At 34.6% G+C, this 18,848-nt stretch overlaps 1 protein-coding gene across 1 annotated transcript in view; it reads left to right on the forward strand.

Moving 5' to 3' along the window:
- The window catches only part of LOC145269453 (stromelysin-2-like), a 222,416-nt gene that overhangs the window by 12,974 nt on the left and 190,594 nt on the right, over nt 1-18,848 (forward strand). The window contains exon 2 of the mRNA XM_080125129.1: nt 15,802-16,169. Coding sequence (XP_079981255.1) covers nt 16,086-16,169 — 84 coding nt within the window. The 5' untranslated portion in view covers nt 15,802-16,085. The remainder of the gene's footprint in view (nt 1-15,801; nt 16,170-18,848) is intronic.

An 18,848-nucleotide genomic window follows, 5' to 3' on the forward strand; every position in this document is an offset into this window, starting at 1 on the left:
AAAAAGGTGAAAAACAAAACAAATAATCAATAATTAATTGTTACCAAAGGCAATAAATGCTACTTTTTTTTACTTACATTGAATATTTTCAAGCGCTTTTCTTTATTTTTTAATAATCTATGTGGGTGTGTGGGTGCCAAATACCTCCAGATTTTCTAGAATTTCCCGCTAGATTGTAACCGAAATCTCCAGATATAGCAGGAAAACCGCTTAATTGTAACACTGGTCACGTGACAGGAAGCGGTAATAAATAATTGTCCCTAAATAAAAAAAAAATAGCCTCTAGGTACAAAGAAACCCACCTATTTATCATAGAAAAATTAAGTATAATGTTATAATTAAAAAGAAATATAGAAAAACACACATGGATATAGTAAACATATTATACTAAAACGTGGAAGCCATCCGTCCAGTGGTTTTTTAGACAATTAATTCCGAACGAACCAACATTTACATTTATATATATATATATATATATATATATATATATATATATATATATATATAGTGGAACGATGAAATTGTCCCCCCTTAAGAAAACACTACAGCTTTATTTTAAAACTTTTATTGAAAAAATCAATTCAAGTAATTTGATTATGTAGTAGAACTGACATTTATTCAATGTAGCCGCCTTCACATGCCTCTCCACAGTCGCTTAGTCCACATTGCACTGCAGAGAACCTACTGTTAATTTTATAAAATTGTTTTTGTATAATAGGTTGAATTAATATTTAAAACCCACAAGCTCAATTGTTCCTTACACAAATACATTCATATCGAACGCGCTCGTCGTATTAAAGAACCTACTGTTGATTTTATACGCTGGGCCATTCTGTTTGTGTGGCAATAAAACTTCTCAAATTATCTTGTGGTGTTAGCCTGAATAAAGTGTTAACTTTGGTCAAAATCGCCTGCTCATTATTTCATTGGATTATTGATTATCGCTACATATTGAAAACATTAAAATACATAACCTATTTAAGAACACTGCCAGATATTTTTGTGTGAAATTTCATAAAAATCAGTTGAGCCTAGGGAACACACTCATATACACACGTACACAGTTATTTTTATATAATAGAGATATATTAGTTAAGATTGGAGATTATCTATAATATAAATCTCACGTGTCTGTTTAAATGTATGTATGTATGTCAGGTCATGTCATGTGCTACTGGTACCATGTAACCCAGTACTACCTGCCTCATGGTCGGGTCACCGGCGACTAAACTGGTTCCCCCATCAGACTTGTTTGGTGATGAGCGCGGCTAGTCTCCCTGAAGGATTAAAAACAAGACCTTCCAAAGGGCGAATGAACTCTTTTTCTGGGTCAACGGCGAACTAGCACCGTGTATATATATGTGTGTGTGTGTGTGTGTGTGTGTGTGTGTGTGTGTATGTGTATTGGGGTGGAGAGGGCTCCCGTAAGCCGTGGTGAAGGCAACCTTTCTAGGAGAAGCAAATCTCTGATTTAAAAAACCATAAAGCAGGAGACCAGTACCCGCATTAAGCTGGTCTACAGTTTAATTTGTTGCTGACTATCTTGCTCTTGCTTGTTGCTGGATCTCAACATTTTGAACCGAGAGAGAGACTTAGTTGTCGTACAAAGCTAAGACTCTGTAACATCATCTTTGTATAGATACTCCCTCAGGCATTTGGGCTCATGGATTTTAAATGTCTGAGGGAGTGGCACTCGTCTGACAAGACGTTGCAATCATCATCATTATATCTTCCTACAACTTTCAAGAGAAGCAACGGATTTTTACAAGATTGGTATCATTTTGAAGCTCGACCCTTCGGACAACAAATATCGAAAAATCGGCCCAAAACAGTAATTCTTTCACCCTCAACTTTCTTCAAGGAGGGGTCGCTTTTTTCGCCGATATTTTCGAAAGTCATCATCTCCTTTCCATTGTCTTGCCTAAGTTAAGCAGAGGGAATATGTTTTTTTCTTTTTTTTTTCTTTACCATATTCCCTCTGCTTAACTTATTTTGTTTTCAAGTAAGATTTTTGACTTACTTGTTGTTTCATCAAATACTTCTGCATGCAAAATCCGATCCCGCATTTTGCTAATTCCTACCCTCTGATGAGAAGGAGAGTGTTTCTTCGAAACTCTGCGGATTAAGGACTATCAATTTATCCAGTGTTTCCTTTTCAGATTAAATATGTTTTTAACTCATTTCAAAGTGTTTTTTTTTAACATATTTTATTAACTGTTTGCTCATATTATAAGCTCTATTTCCTATTTGGTTTTATTGAGCTTTTATATCTGGCTGAGTTAATTTTATAAATATTAATTCTTTAATATTTATAATTTACTTTAATTTTACCATCTTGGATCATTTTGGTAAATTCAATTGTAATTTTCATATATATATATATATATATATATATATATATATATATATATATATATATATATATATATATATATATAATTTAAAGGAGATTAGAATAATAGTCTAAAGAGCTAAGTGTATTTTAATGTAATAGTGAAATTACTAGTTTAATTAAAATACAGGAAATGCTCGTTGTAATTTAGATATATAATAAGCTCGATAGTTAAATGTCCTAGAGCTAATTCAATATTAAGTAATGTGATTTATAATTTAAAAATTTAAAAAAATTTAAAAATTTAAAAATCAAAATTTAATTAAATTAAAAATCAGTTTCATAAGAAGGAACAACAACAAAGTCAATTATCTGTACGATCGTTTCGGAAATCCGTGCTTTTTATTTGTGGTATACATGAAGTCACGTAGAATAATTATACATAGTTTTTTTGGTAAGCACGGTCTCCTCATCAGCAAATTTAGGAGGATTTCTATTGAATTGAAAAGACACCAAAAATAAACCTAGCATTAAAAGTAAGGCAGATGAATCTTTTGGTTTTTCTTTTTTTGAAATCAGGAACTGTATTTAAAGTAGTCATTTAGATGTTTGCTAGTATAATTTTAATAGTCTGTTTTGGTAATATATTTTTTCTAGTATAAATCATATATATGGCATTGATAGTATAAATCATATATATGGCATTGATAGTATAAATCATATATATGGTATTGATAGTAGAATTTTCTCATATAATTTAGATAGTATACTTTTGATAGTATTAATTTATATTTAATATCGTTCGTATAAGTTTGCTTGTTGCTTTCGTAATATATTGTAGTGTAATTAATATAAGTACACCGATCTTTTCTCCGGCTGTATTGTGAGATGTATTCTGGGTAAGACAGCGAAAGAGCCACCGCCCCACACTATGAACTCGATGGCGTCTACCTACCCGTCCATAATGCGACATATCAGATTTATTACCTGAGCTGAAGTCAGACAGCTCAGTGTTATCAACGATTTATATCCGATTCTTGGGATCATATCACAAGCAATAAGAATTCGAAACGAACTCACGACTTATATCTGTGACGACTTTGGATTTTGAAAGAATGCACAAATTTAAAAACTATGAAGACGTATTAATCTAAACCAATGTGGAAAAAATGCAAAACGTTAGAAAGTTACACCACAACTTTAAATCAGATGAATAGGTACTAAGAAATATAATACATCCCCAATCAATGATAATACGGTCGTCTACTGCAAGAAATTAACAACTACTAACCTTATAATTCCCGGACAACAAAATCAGTCGATGAAACCAATGTTGTCTTCTAATTAAAATGCCCCCTTGGGAGAATTCATCTCTAATACCCATAGCTATATCGGACACACGACCAATGCACTGTCCAGACGGTTGACTCTACACCTTTCCGACATCAGCTCGATTTCTGAACACCTAAAACAACATGGCTGTCAGTTTAAAAAGGTTTTAGTTGAAAACACAAAAATCATCCAGACGGATTCAAACGTTAAAAGATTAAACATACTTTAAGCACTATATATAAAAACTAAACAACCAAAAATAAACAATGTAAATTTTGAAAATAGTAAAATTTTGAAGTTCCTAGGTACGTAACTGTTCTAATATATATATATATATATATATATATATATATATATATATATATATATATATATATATATATATACACCTATATAGTTACATATGTATATCTATATATATCTTGTAATGTAAAGTTGTTAAGGAGAGGTTCGGGCGAACCATAAGTCAATCCCAAGAAAGGTGGCCTAAGCAAACCAGACAAATACAAAGAAACAATGGAAATCCCGGGCGATCAAAAGAACAATAAGTCAATCCCAGTGTTACGAAGCTGTATCCAGGCAAACAAAAAGAACACAATTTTTTTTTTTTTTTTTTTTTTTTTAATTCAATTTTCACCCCAAACAAGGCACAGTGCCACTTTGAAGCAGGGGGATACTATTAGGGAATTAATTAGCGGGGTCATTATGAAGGGAGAAGAGTAGAAAGATGTTTGTTAACATTACACTTGAACTTCTGCATATCATTGCAGTTGGGAAAGCAGAATCCCGGAAGGGAGTTCCAAAGACCCGCAGTTCTGGGGAAGAAACTATTGGAGTAAAAGGCTTTCTTGCACCTAGGGATCTCCACTGTAAAGGGATGAGACTTAGTAGCTTGTCGGGTTTGTCGGGGGTAGTTACGTCGGGGAGGTACAAGTGTTTGCAGTTCGTCAGAGCATTCACCATTAAAGTATTTGTAGAACAGGCAGAGGGATGCAACATCTCGTCGATGGGACAGAGGTTGAAGCCCAGATGACAGTTCAGGACCTATCAGGTTTGCGACTCTTTTTTGAACCCTGTCCAGGAGCGAGAGACAAGCAGCAGATGCACCAGCCCAGATGTGACAACAGTACTCCATACATGGGCGAATGGTTGCCTTATAGAGGTATAGGATACTGGCAGGCGTAAGTAGTTTTCTAGCACGGTAGAGGGAGCCAACCTTCCTTGCAGCAGCCTTGGCAATGCTCTCAATGTATCTATTCCAGTTCATATTCCCTGTAAACGTTAGGCCGAGGAGTTTAAAAGAAGTACTTTCAGGCAATGTGTTCTTGGCCATTGCTATTGGTGGTAGAGAAGGTTTCTTGTAGTTATTGAAGGAAACAAGCTTAGTCTTAGCAGCATTGAATGAGACCAACCATTTTTGTCCCCATTCCACTACGGATTGGAGGTCATCCTCTAGTGTTTCTGCCATTTTCTTGGATATGTGTTCATTTGTTTTCCCCTCATATCTGTTATAGAGAGTGGTGTCATCGGCAAATATACCCATCTCCGAAACAATATTATCAGGGAGGTCGTTTATGAATATCAGGAACAATAGAGGTCCAAGGATAGACCCCTGAGGCACTCCCGCATTTATGTCATATTGTTTGGATGTACCTCCGTCGAGGACAACTTTGATTTTTCTATTACTTAAGAAGGATTTAATTACGTTATGAATTCTTCCAGTGATTCCATATGATCTAATTTTCCTTAGAAGACCATCGTGCCATACCCTGTCAAAAGCCTTAGATATATCAAGGGCCACCGCTCTACCCTCCCCTGTTTTATCCAATGAACGGTATATACGTTCAGAAACTACAGTTAAGATATCTGCTGTTGAACGGGCTTGCCTGAATCCATATTGTTTGTCAGTCAAGAGTTTAGCAGCTGTTAGGTGCTGGACTAGGGCTTTATTAACTAAGGACTCAAATATTTTGGCGAAAAGCGGGAGGAGGCTAATGGGGCGATAATTTAGTGGGTCAGTTCTTTCACCAGAATTCTTGAAGACTGGTACCACAGAGGCGGTTTTCCAGCAGTCGGGAAAACAAGATTCGTTAAGGCATTTATTGTAAAGTTTGGACAGAACTGGAGCAACCTCGGCAGAGCATTTTTTTAATAGCACAGCCGGGATGAGATCTGGTCCACATGCTTTAGAGGTGTCTAGGTTTTTTATAATAGCATGTACCTGAGAAGGGGTGATTTTCAAGTCGTCAAGTGTGGCGTCTGTTCGCAGAGGAAAATCAGGGAGTGAGTGGTGTACCGAGTTCAGTGTGGAGTTTGAGGCGAACCGACTGGCAAGCAGATTAGCCTTGTCAGTTGCCGTGCAAGCAACCTCATGATTGTTTGTTAGTGGGGGAATAATTGACTGTCCATTATTAACTACGCTGTTGTAGATTTTCCAAAAATCCCGGGTTCCTAATTTCTGTACTTCGATGCGCTTTCTGGTGGTTTCAGAGTAATCTGACTTAGCTGTGTCTATCACTCTCTTACAATTATTTCTAGCTTCTATAAACTTCTGTTTATTTGAGCTGGACTTATGTCGGTTGAATCTGCGGAACGCATGCTGCCTTTGACAAATGGCAGCTGCACAAGCAGAAGTAAACCATTGGGGGGAGTGGGGCTTGCTATAGTATTTCCGTGCGGGAACATGTGCTTCAATAGCAGTTTTGAACCATTCAGTTGTCTCATTTGCACACTGTTCCGCTGGAAGAGTAAAGATATTTTGCCATGGGGCATCTCTGATGAGCTCCCTGATGGCTTCCCAATCAGCCTTTTTGTAATACCTCGTTGTTTTGAGTAGTGGGTCTTCAGTTTTAGGGCGAGAATTTAGGCTGATTTCTACCATTATCACAGCGTGATCAGCATTCCCGAGTGGGCTATGGGCATTTGTTGTACAGTCATTGGGAACTGTTGTCAGAAAGAGATCTAGAAGTGAGGCATGTTGATCGTGCTGGTCTGGGAAACGTGTCGGAAATGGGAAATCCCGGGATTAGATCGGCCTATATTCATGACGTCAATCGGTCATGGGTCAGACCAAAACCAGCAAAAGTGCAATAAACAAGCTGGCGAGAAAAAGGTTAACAGGTCGAAGTTATACAAATAAAAAGAGAAGAGAGAAAGAAAGAAGACAGACAAAAGCGAGACACAGATTGGCACAGAGTTCTGCGAACCACCCTCTTCCACTAAACTCCGCCGCCGTCATTGTTGAAGTGTATATAATAAATACACCAAATCTTTATTATAAACAAGTGTCTCGTATTCATTTTTAAATGAAATAACTGTCTATTTTATATAGACTAGAAGATTAGAAGCCAGACATATGTAACACAGTTATAAATTATTATTTAAAAAAACCCTGTAAATTCTATAGCATCTTGTAAATCAAACGTTTAAAACTATTGTACATTTATTTTAACCGCGTTCTTAACACGTAAAAAAACGTATATTTTTTTTATGTGCACGAGACGCCTCACTAGTTCAAGAAATTTAAATATAATTTTAACTGAAGCATATAAATCCATCCAGATTTTAAACGAATAATAATCGAAGTAATCGAAAACTGCCTGAAGACAACTGATGAAACTCAGTTAAAAGTACTTGCAAAAAAAAACCAGCAAAAAAAAAAAACAGATGGACGAAGACGATAATGGAACTTTCTTGCACACATTCGAACGCTGCCTAAATATACTCCCAGACACATCAAGTCCCTTCGTCTGAATAAAAAAAATCGGCCCAGCGGTTCTCAAGTCCAGAAAGAACTCTCTTTCTCTTTCACACACACATACACACGCACGCGCGCAAATTCTTTATATATATATATATATATATATATATATATATATATATATATATAAACGGCTATATGTATGTCTGTCTGTCTGTCTATCTGTCTGTCTATCTGTCTGTCTCCATATTTTCAAACTCTATCTCATCTGAAACTAAAAGTCGCAGAGTGGCGCTAGGGGCCTTAAATGATTGGCTTTTTTTTACGGGCTGTTTTTTTTTATTAAGTCGGTTTAAAATCGATTTTAAAGATTCAAAAATTGGGGCCAAATTCAAGAATCGTTAAATATTTGCACATTCATTTTAGTTTATTTTTAACTGGCATTTCAGCCCGGTGTTGTCCGGGTGTTTGGATGTGTATGTTGAGAAAAAAAAAGTGGTAGTAGGAAGGCAGGCTCGAACTCGTACCGCGAAGGAGGAAAAAAACGGGGGAAAACACGACGTCTTTGCTGTTGCGAGAACCACCAAACCGGAAGTGACGTGGGAATAAATTAGAGTTAGACAATCGAAAGGAGAGAATGACTTTCAAAAATATCGGCGAAAAAAGCGACCCCCCCCCTCCTGTAGAGAAGTGCCCAGTTGAAGGTGAAGATATTAATGTTTTTAGCCAATATTTCGATATTTGTCGGCTGAAAGGTCGAACTTCAAAACGATACTGATCTTAGTAAAATCCGTCGCCTCTGTCGAAAGTTTTAGGCAGACATGCAAACATACATACATACATACATACATACATACATTTATATATTGGTAACTAAAAATTTTCGACCCAAACCGATTAAAAAGCTTGCCCTATCGCTGAATACCCTTTATGTAAAATTTCAAATGTTCAGACCAGAAATTGTCTGAGTAATTTGATAGAGACCGCAGAGGTCAATTTTTTAAAAAACTTTGACCACTATTATGGCCGTTTAAGATTTATTGTTTTGGGCTTAAGTCAAGTTATTAAGTTAGATCCATGTCCAAGGAACCTATATCTAAAATTCCAAGTGTTTAGCCCCAAAATTATCGGAGGAGTTTGGTAGAGTTGTCAAAGGTCAAATCGTTGAACTTTGACCCCTTAACAGCCTAATTTCTGTCCGTAAAACGATCACAAAGTTTTTCTAAAATCTCAGTAACCTGCATATCGAATTTCGGGTCTATAGACTGTAAATTGACAGAGTTATTGCGTAGGGAAATGTACAAAGGCACAAACACAGACACACAGTCACGTTCACTTTTACAGTCACACTAGCACGGGTGCCCGGCGTTTCCCGGGTGTTTGAAGATGATGAAAAAAACAAAAACAAAACAAAAAAAGGTCAATTTTTTAAACTTTGACCCCTATTAAGACCCCTTAACGTTTATTGTTTTCAGCTCAAATCAAGTTATTAAGTTAGATCCAAGTACAAGGAACCTATATCTAAAATTTCAAATGTTTAGACCCAAAATTGTCGGAGGAGTTTGGTAGAATTCTCAAAGGTCAAACCTTTGAACTTTGACCCCTTAACAGCCAAATTTCTGTATATCTATAAAAGTATGTGTGTGTGTGTGTGTGTGTGTGTGTGTCTGTCTGTCTGTCTGTCTGTCTGTGTACATTTCCCTTTTTAATCGGTTCGGGTCGAAAATTTGATCTACCAATATATAAATGTATGCATGTATGTTTGCATGTCTGCCTTTAACTTTCGATAATGCGGCGGATTTTCACAAGATCAGTATCGTTTTGAAGCTGGACCCTTCAGACGACAAATACCGAAAAATTGGCTAAAACGTCAATTTCTTCACCCTCAACTGGACATTTTTCAACAGGGAAGGGTCGCTTTTTTCACCGATATTTTCGGAAGTCATCTCTGTTTTTTTTTTATTGTCTAGCACTTATTTAAATCTAGGTCACTTCCGGTTTGGCGGTGGTCGTAACAGCAAAGACGTCAGGTTTTTTCCCGTTCTTTTCCCCCTTCGCGGTACGAGCTCGAGCCTGCCTTCCTACTTCCCCTTATTTATTTAATTATTAATTTTTTTGCTCAAAAGACACCTCCAAACACCCGGGCAACGTCTGGATGAAATGCTAGTTTCTATGAAAGTGAAAGTGTCTGTCTGTGTATATTCCCTACACAATAACTCTGTCAATTTTCAGTCTACAGACTCGAAATCTGGTATACAGTGTATTAAGAGTTGGGAAAATCTTTGTAATCCGTTTTCAGCCAGAAATTTGGCTGTTAAGGGGTCAAAGTTCAACGATTTGTCTTTTGAGGAACTCTACCAAACTCCTCCGCTAATTTTGGGTCTAAACACTTGAAATTTTAGATATAGGTTCCTTGGACATGGATCTAACTTAATAACTTGATTTAAGCGCAACACCATAAACGTTAAGTGGTCATAATAGGAGTCAAAGTTTTAAGAAAAATTGACCTCTGCGGTCTCTATCAAATTACTCAGACAATTTCTGGTCTAAACATTTGAAATTTTACATAAAAAATTTCAGAAATAAGACAAGCTTTTTAATCGGTTTGGGTCGAAAATTTGAGCTAGAAATATATAAATCTATTGTGTATGTTTGCATGTCTGCCTAAAACCTTCGACAGAGGCCACAGATTGTCACAAGATCAGTATTGTTTTGAAGTTTCACCTTTCAGACGACAAATGTCGAAAAATTGGCTAAAAACATTTATATCTTCACCTTCAACTCGGCATTTTTCTACAGGGGGTAGTTTTTTCGCCGATATTTTCGAAAGCCATCCTCTCCTTTCGATTGTCTAGCCTTCATTTAAACTTAGGTCACTTCCTATGTGGCGGTGGTCGTAACAGCAAAGTCATCGTGTTTTCCCCCGTTCTTTTTCTTGTTTTGCGGTACGGGTTCGAGCCTGCCTTTTTATTACCACTTTTTTTCAATTTTTTTGCTCAACATACACCTCCAAACACCCGGGCAACGCCGGGCTGAAATGCTAGTCTATTTATAAAAGTGAAATTTCCCGTGTGTCTGTGTGTGTGTGTACATTTCCCTACCAAATTACTCTGTCAATTTTCAGTCTACAGACTCGAGATTTGACATAAGGTGTATTGAGATTTGAAAAATCTTTTTAATCGCTTTTCGGTCAGGAATTTTGCTGTCAAAGGGTCGTAGTTCAACGATTTGACCTTTGAACACTCTACCAAACTCCTCCGCCAATTTTTTGTCTAAACACTTGAAATTTTAGATGTAGGTTCCTTGGACATGGATCAAACTTTTTAACTTGATTTGAGCCCCAAACAATAAATGTTAAGGAATCAAAATTAGGTCAAAGTTTAAAAAGAATTTGACCTCTCAGACAATTTTTTGTCTAAACATTTGAAATTTTACATAATGGGTATTCAGATATAGGGCAAGCTTTTGAACCAGTTTTTAGGCGAAAAGTTGGCTGCCAAGAGGTCAACGTTGAAAGAGTTGAACTTTGCAGATTTTACCAAACTTCTCCGCTAATTTCGGGTCTAAACACATGAAATTTTAGATGTGCGTTACTTGGACATGAGTCAAACACACACACACACACATATATATATATATATATATATATATATATATATATATATATATATATATATATAATACATCTAAAAGAGATAAAATAAGGTCTTAAACTGTTATCTTCTCCCCCCCTCCTCACACAACAGGTCACGTGAATATCATTGTAAAGAATGAAGCCCCTTGTCCGTATAATAATAACAACAATAACAATCATAACAATAATAATAATAATAATAATAATAATAATAATAATAATAATAATAATAACGATAACAATAGCAATAACAGTAATAATAATAATAATAATAATAATAATAATAATAACAATAATAATAATAATAATAATAATAATAACGATAACAATAGCAATAACAGTAATAATAATAATAATAATAATAATAATAATAAATTATACAATATTGTATAAAATAAAGGAAAAATAATATATATATATATATATATATATATATATATATATATATATATATATATATATATATATATATATATATATATATATATATATATATATAACCAAAGCTTACAACAAAAATGATATAAAAAAAAATAAATAAATAAATAAGTAAAATAAAATTACCCCCAACTAACCCTGCCCTGTTTCTGCAGTCCGGTCGCGTTCTTTTCCGCCATCTTGAACCCACTTTTGTCTTTTGAAAAAAGAGGTCCCTTTCTCTCGAAATTAATCAAAGTTCCCTACCACCCACGGACTTTACATACACCGGACATACCAGCAACTTGGTTATAAATAATTATACATTGAGGTGAGGAAAGATAGAGGAATAAAGGCTAGACACTCCTCTACTCAAGCATACCCGTCTACATTTGTTTGTTTTTCTTTCTGTACTTTCATAATTCCGGTCTTTCCCCGCATTGTCTTTGGCTTTTAAAAAATATTCTATATATTTCTTTACCAACAACGCTTCAAGCAAACTACTACCTACTCATATATATATATATATATATATATATATATATATATATATATATATATATATATATATAGTAATTTATAAAATATATCTTTTATAAATTACTAACTAGCTCTACCTACGCATTGAGCACTATTGAAGTAAATACTTAAAGTTTACGCATAAATCTATACTTTCGTATATTAATTTTATGTGAGTAAATGAAGTAGTTATATATATATATATATATATATATATATATATATATATATATATATATATATATATATATATATATATATAAATGTTTAGAGGTACAGAATTTGTATATAGTTTTAAAAAAAAGTAATAGGCGGAAGTTTGTCAAGAGCTCTTTCGGCTATCATCTCGTCAGGAGAAAATCGATAGCAACCTAAATAATATTGTGTCGAAAATAAAGAGTTCTATAGGGGAACTTATTAAATGTGCCAGACGTACGGTGACACTAATTAAATTTATTTACGTTTAAAAACGATTAAAATATTGGCACAACGAGGGAGAAAAAAAAAGCGGGAGAAAAAATTCAAAGTTCCCCAAAGAGAAACAATGCGTTTGATGTTTCTTTTTGCCGGCACAAAGAAGGTTGACGCACCGCGATAGAGACGACCTCCAAAATCTTTAAATGGTTTTTGGAGTCCGCTCTATGTAGCACCTCGAACCAATCTATTTTATATCTATCGGCACAGCACAGGTTGTCAACCAAATGCTGGCTCGTTGTGCCAATATTTTAATCTTTAAACGTAAATAAATTTAATTAGTGTCCCCATACGTTTGGCACATTTAATAAGTTCCCCTATAGAACTCTTTATTTTCGTTACAATATTATTTAGGTTGCTATCGATTTCCTCCTGACGAGATGATAGCCGAAAGAGCTCTCGAGAAACTTCCGCCTATTACTTTTTTTAAAACTATATATATATATATAGATTGATAATCGATAAATCTAGAAAAGGATTGCAAATCCAATCAAATTCTTCAATGCTGATTGAAGGAAAAATTCTTCGATTATATTTTCTAAACTTGTCAAATGCTTAATAATTATGGGAATTATCTCGGTAACGCAGGTTTTACGAACTAACAGAAACATATCGTTATTTCCATGGCAGGTGCTCGTCTGAACTCCAATCTCTGGTCCCCCTTCGCCAATCTTTCAAGAACACCCGTCTAGCTGAATCCACTGTGAAAAATTTCCCCCACTCTTTATCTGTGCCTAAATCAAAACGTAGATTCCATGAACAAAGCTTCTTTCTTAGAACTGCACGCCTGTGGAACTCTGTTCCGTCTGCCTGCTTCCCACCTGACTACAACCTGGATGTCTTCAAGTCCAACGTCAACAAATTCATAATGAACCGCCCTCTTAAGTAAACACTTCATTAAATCACCACACTAACGTACTGTACTTGCAATAACCCTTATCCCCGAGTGGCTTCCGGGCCTTGATAAGTGGTGACCACCGTGTAAAAAAACATAGATATATATACCCAAATCGTCCACTTCTATTCTACTCTGTTCTTCCATATTGCAATTTTCTTTTTAAAAGTAACTAATTTATGTCACCGTAAGCATATTTTCATTTCTCTCTTGCCTATTGATGTACAAATATTTCACTTAATTAATTTTTTTTGAACATCCACAATTCATTTTTTTATGTATTTAAAAAATCTATCAAGTTTTTCATTATCGAAAAATGAAAAGTTCTTTCCGAAGCTCATTTACACGAGATAGCACCTTTCCTTTCGGCAATCGTCTTACTTCTGTGGGCAATAGTAAACGGACATGTTAAAAATCTATATCCTTGCACAACAGCTCCAAAATTCTGAACTTCATCGGCCGAGTTTTTTTTTTTTTAAACAAGTTGGTCACCATTTATCAAGGCCCGGAAGCCACTCAGGGATAAGGGTTATTGTAAGTACAGTACGTTAGTATGGATATTTAAAGTGTCTACTTAAGGGGGCGGTTCATCAGGAATTTGTTTACATTCGACTTGGTTTACAGTGGGTTTCTAACAGTATTCTGTATAAGTTGTTCGTTTGAACTCATTTTCCAAAACTTACCGTGTTTAACAGCGAACACGCCGCCATTTTTATTTTTAAAATATATCGACAAACACTGTATGATTTTCGGACCGATTACACGTTTTAAAGTGAGTAAAACCACTAAAAACTTTTCCAGATAGGTAGAAGAGTAACTTATCTTGCCTTTGGTAACATTTATTTTGTATATATTTGATTTTTAACCACTTTTTTTCGAATCTTTGTATAGTAACACAAACTCTTCATCTTTTTCATTCGCCAATTTAACCACATTTTATTCATTGTTAACACTGTTCTTGGCATTTTTCGAAGACATAACGCTATCTGAAACCAGGTGTGGGACTACAATTTCATAAATTTTCGAACAGCAAAATAGTGGTTGTGCTTGTGACCCAACGGTCCACGGATAGTCTAGTGATATAATATATATTTGGCACCGCCAAAACTGGGGGGGGGGGCAGGTAAGTACTTTTTGACGGACCGTCTTTTTAAAAATCTACTAAAAATCAGATAATTATCCGATCAATACGAAATTTTCAGCGATTATTAAGAGAAGAATGAACTTTATAACAGTGTACTTATTTTTCATAAACGATATTTATTTATATATATATATATATATATATATATATATATATTTGCTTACACCCCCTTGTTTTGAGGGGGTACAAATATGCTTAAAATAATCATCTGAAACTGAACACAACATATTGTGTTGTTGTAAGGGACAGAATTATAGATTAAAAAAAAATTGTTTGCATACCTTATTTTGACGTCTGAATATCAGAACTTCGATTGTGTTTAATTATCCCACTTTTGAGTTTTGAAGTGTGAAATTCGGTGAATATGTTAAGTAAAATAATTAATTTAAGTTAAGCAAAAAAAAAAAAAAAAATTTAATATTTATACGAAAAAAGCCATTTTAAAATCTTTGATAAATAAATTAACAATTTTTTTTAGCGAGCCGAATAATGCACGACCATTATTAAACAGGGCATGCTTCGAAGAATCGATACAAAAAAAAATTCGATAAATATTGTGCCCTTTGTGTTAAAAATAGCATCATTTTTTCGATCCCGTTTGAAAACGTTTGAGGCCTTTCGACTACGGTGGACCAAAACGCGCTGAAATAATTTTTTTTATTCTGCTTTAAATTCCCCCCCCCCCTCATTTTGGGGAGCCTGGCCCCCACACACATACACATTAAAAACCAAACTCATACAAATGGTCACCCATCTCGTACTGGCCAGCCTCAGCGTTAATAATACATTGAAATTTTCGTCACTGAAAAATAAGTTTTTTTTGGCCTGTTTGGTCTTCCATAGTTTGCTTTTTATCAACTACAAACGTAAACATTGTCGATCTAGACTCTAGATCGACGCGAAGTAACTGGTTGCCTATATGAATAAGTGGAATTATTTGAAATCCAGGTACTTATATTATATTTTTGCATATTCTCATAGAAAATCATCCTAAATCTAAGTTAGACAACAAATAAATAAATTAATTATTTCAAAAACCTTTTTTTAAAAATATTTTTGTACATTTTTTGTGCAAGACTAAATATTTCAATTGTTAACTTTTGGGGAAAATTTAACATTTAAAATTTAATTAAAAATAGTAGAAAAAGTTTTAAATTATTCTGTTTTCTATGTGATAAAATTCAGGGTTTTATCTTTCTGGAAAAAAAAAGTTACTCAGAAATAATGGATTTTAATAAATGTAATTTCGTTTTAAAAGACAACAACAACTTGATTTTTCGGCCATTTTTGGCGGTGCCTAAATTCAATGTGCAATCATATTATGTAGAATAAAATATTTCCTTTTATTTTTCAGATAGCTCGTCCATCTGAATCTTAAAGAACACAACATTCGGAACCATTTTAAAAACTTGAAGATTTGGAAGAAGAAATACAGCTGGAGAAATATATTTAAAAAAAAAAAATAATAATAAAAAATATTTTGCAAAAAAAAAAACCCCCAAAATAACAAAAAAAACAAAAAAAAACCCGCCAAAACCCAAAAAAGAAAAAGCAATCCAGTTCAAAAACGACAAGGGACCAGCAAATTGAGCCGTCATCATTCCTGCCAGACGACATCATTTTTTTTTTAATTTCAAAATGGCGATCTGTGTTCATCTGCTGATGTTTGTGTTTCTTATTTTGCCCGTGGGAAACGAAGCAAGCAAGAAAATATCAGCAGATGTAAGTTGACGATTACTTTTTCGGGTTCTGTTTATTTATTTATACATGTCCCCGACATTTACTTTCTTGTTTTTAGAAAAATAGAAAACGAAGTCCCAAATGTGCACTTCTGAGACAGACTCTGTGTTTTCGGTACTTTCGCGTTCTAGTTGTTTTTTGTTTTTATTTTTTGAAGAGTTCGACTGGAGACAATCGTTTTATTTATTTATTTATTTATTTATTTTTTATTATTATTATTATTATTATTATTATTATTATTATTATTATTATTATTATTATTATTATTATTTATTTATTTATTTATTTATTTATTTATTTTATTTTTTTTTTATTTTTTTATTTTTTATTTTTTTATTTTATTTTATTTTATTTTATTTTATTATTTTTTTTTAATGAATATTTTCTTTTAAATAAAAGGAAAGAGTCAATTTAGGATAAAAAAAAATTAAGAAAATTTAAGAAAAGAAAATTCTGAAATGGATGTAATTAATAGTTTCTTCTCTCAAATTGCTAGACTTTGGAATTTCCTCCCGGGTCCCTGTTTCCCTGACTGCACTGCCATGTAAAAAAGTTCAAATGTAATGTGAACAAAAATCTTGCTGCACTACTCCATACATAGTATCTCTGTAAATTTGTTCTCAAATAGTAGCAATGCTCTTTGTTTATGGTGAAATAACAGTAGAAAGACAAATGACGTAATATTAGTATGAAGCTGTTTCAATTTCTCTCTCTTGTCCAAGCGATGTTTTTTTTTTTTTTTTTTTTACATAGGCATCACCACTTATCAAGGCTAAGAGGCCACTCGAGGATAAGGGTTAAAGAGTGTAAAGCAGACATTGGATGATATATTAATCGTTAGTAATGGAAATTTGGTAAATTTGTTAACTTACATGGAACGGCTCATCAAGAACTTGTTTACGTTAGACTTGAAGACAGCCATATTGTAGTCAGCTGGAAAGCAGGAAAACGGAAGATAATTCCACAAGGCGTGCAGTTCTAAGAAAGAAGCTTTGTTCATGGAATCTACGTTTAGGTTTAGGCACAGACAAAGAGTGGGGGAAATTAGTGATAGTATTTTCTGCTAGACGGGTGTTTCTTGTGAAAGTCTGGGGGGGGGCATAGATTCGAGCTCAGCCGAGCATTTGCCATGAAAATAACGATCAAGCAGAGACAAACTCGCAACATCTCTTCTGCGAGATAGAGGTTGCAGGGAAGAGAAAAGGTCATCCCCTACGAGGCTACGAAGTCTAGTTTGAACTCTATCAAGGCAGGATAAGTCCTTTCTAGCAGCTCCTGCCCAGATGTGGCAACAGTACTCCATCCTTGGACGTACCTGGCTCTTATATAGATAGACTCTCTGTTTTCGGCACTTATCAGAAGGACAAATAAAGAATAAACAGTTTAATTATAATTGTTAGAATAAATTTATTATCAACTAGCGAGGGGTACCCGGCGTTGCCTGGGTGTTTGGAGGTGTGTGTGGAAACTCCGGGATGGGGTGAGGGGGGGTTAAAAAAAGTAAGTATGAGGATCGAACCTGGACCGTTGAGGCAAAGTTATAAATTAAAATGTGAAAAAAAAGTGCGACGTTAACCATTGCCCCACCGCGAGATGCTAACGGAAACACGTTTGAATTTATTTAATTACTTGGATTTGGCAGGTGCCCGTTTTAATGAGTTAATGAGGTCAAGTTTGACTGCGGGATTTCATTTACTGCTGAACGCTCCCCTCCCCTCCAAGATGTTATAGGAAAAAGACTAACCCACATGGGGCGAGCGACAAATGTTGAATATTTATCTTCCCGAAGTCGAGCAAATTAAATAGACAGGCGAGCTTCGTTGTTAACTGTGAGATATTACGAGTTATATGTGATATAAAAAGTTTTAAAATGTTGTGAAGCGAGTGGCCGCATCTCTGAAAAAAGCCTTTTGTAGACACACAGAAAAAGCGAATACACATACATACATACATACATACATACATTTTCGCTTATATATATATAGATAACAATGTAACGTAATGTAACGTGCGGTCGCAGCCGAGATTGAACTCACTACACGAATTTGTAATGTAATTCAAATCTTGTCCATAGCTGAATACTTGATGTTTTACCAAGACTATCAAGGGTATTTTTTTTTATCGTGACGCCATCACTAGATGGGTTGCCTACCCCGGCTTAAGAGATGCCCATCTATCCCCGAGAGAAGGATAAACCGCGCCAATTTCCCAACCTGGTATATTACCTCGCGGGACATTCAGTGCCTCGCTTTCTCAAATGGTCACCCATTTGGTACTGGTCAGGCTCGACGTTGCTTAACTTTGTACGTCATACGGCATGATTATGTTGACACACCGGTTCTCGGCAGTCAATAACAACACTTGGATGCGTTTCGTTCAGCAAGACAACAAGATGGAGTTGTTACGTGTCTGTCCAGCGATATGAACGAATAACAAATAAAAAAAACAAAGAAACAAACAAAAAAAAACTAATAAAACTCAGAGTTAAAATTAAAAAAAAAATTAACATTAAACAAAACATACAAATAATATTCACAAATAAATGCACTTTCTTATTACTTCTGCTACTAGCTATGAAAACGATTATAAGTTATATAAAGTTGGTGATAAAAGTGAGGTAATAACAACTAACTTTAAAGTAAATGTTTTATGTGCGTGTAA

Source organism: Euprymna scolopes, chromosome 45 (assembly GCF_053919585.1).
Source record: "Euprymna scolopes isolate OS-2025 chromosome 45, ASM5391958v1, whole genome shotgun sequence".
In the NCBI taxonomy this organism is placed as follows: Eukaryota; Metazoa; Mollusca; class Cephalopoda; order Sepiida; family Sepiolidae; genus Euprymna; species Euprymna scolopes.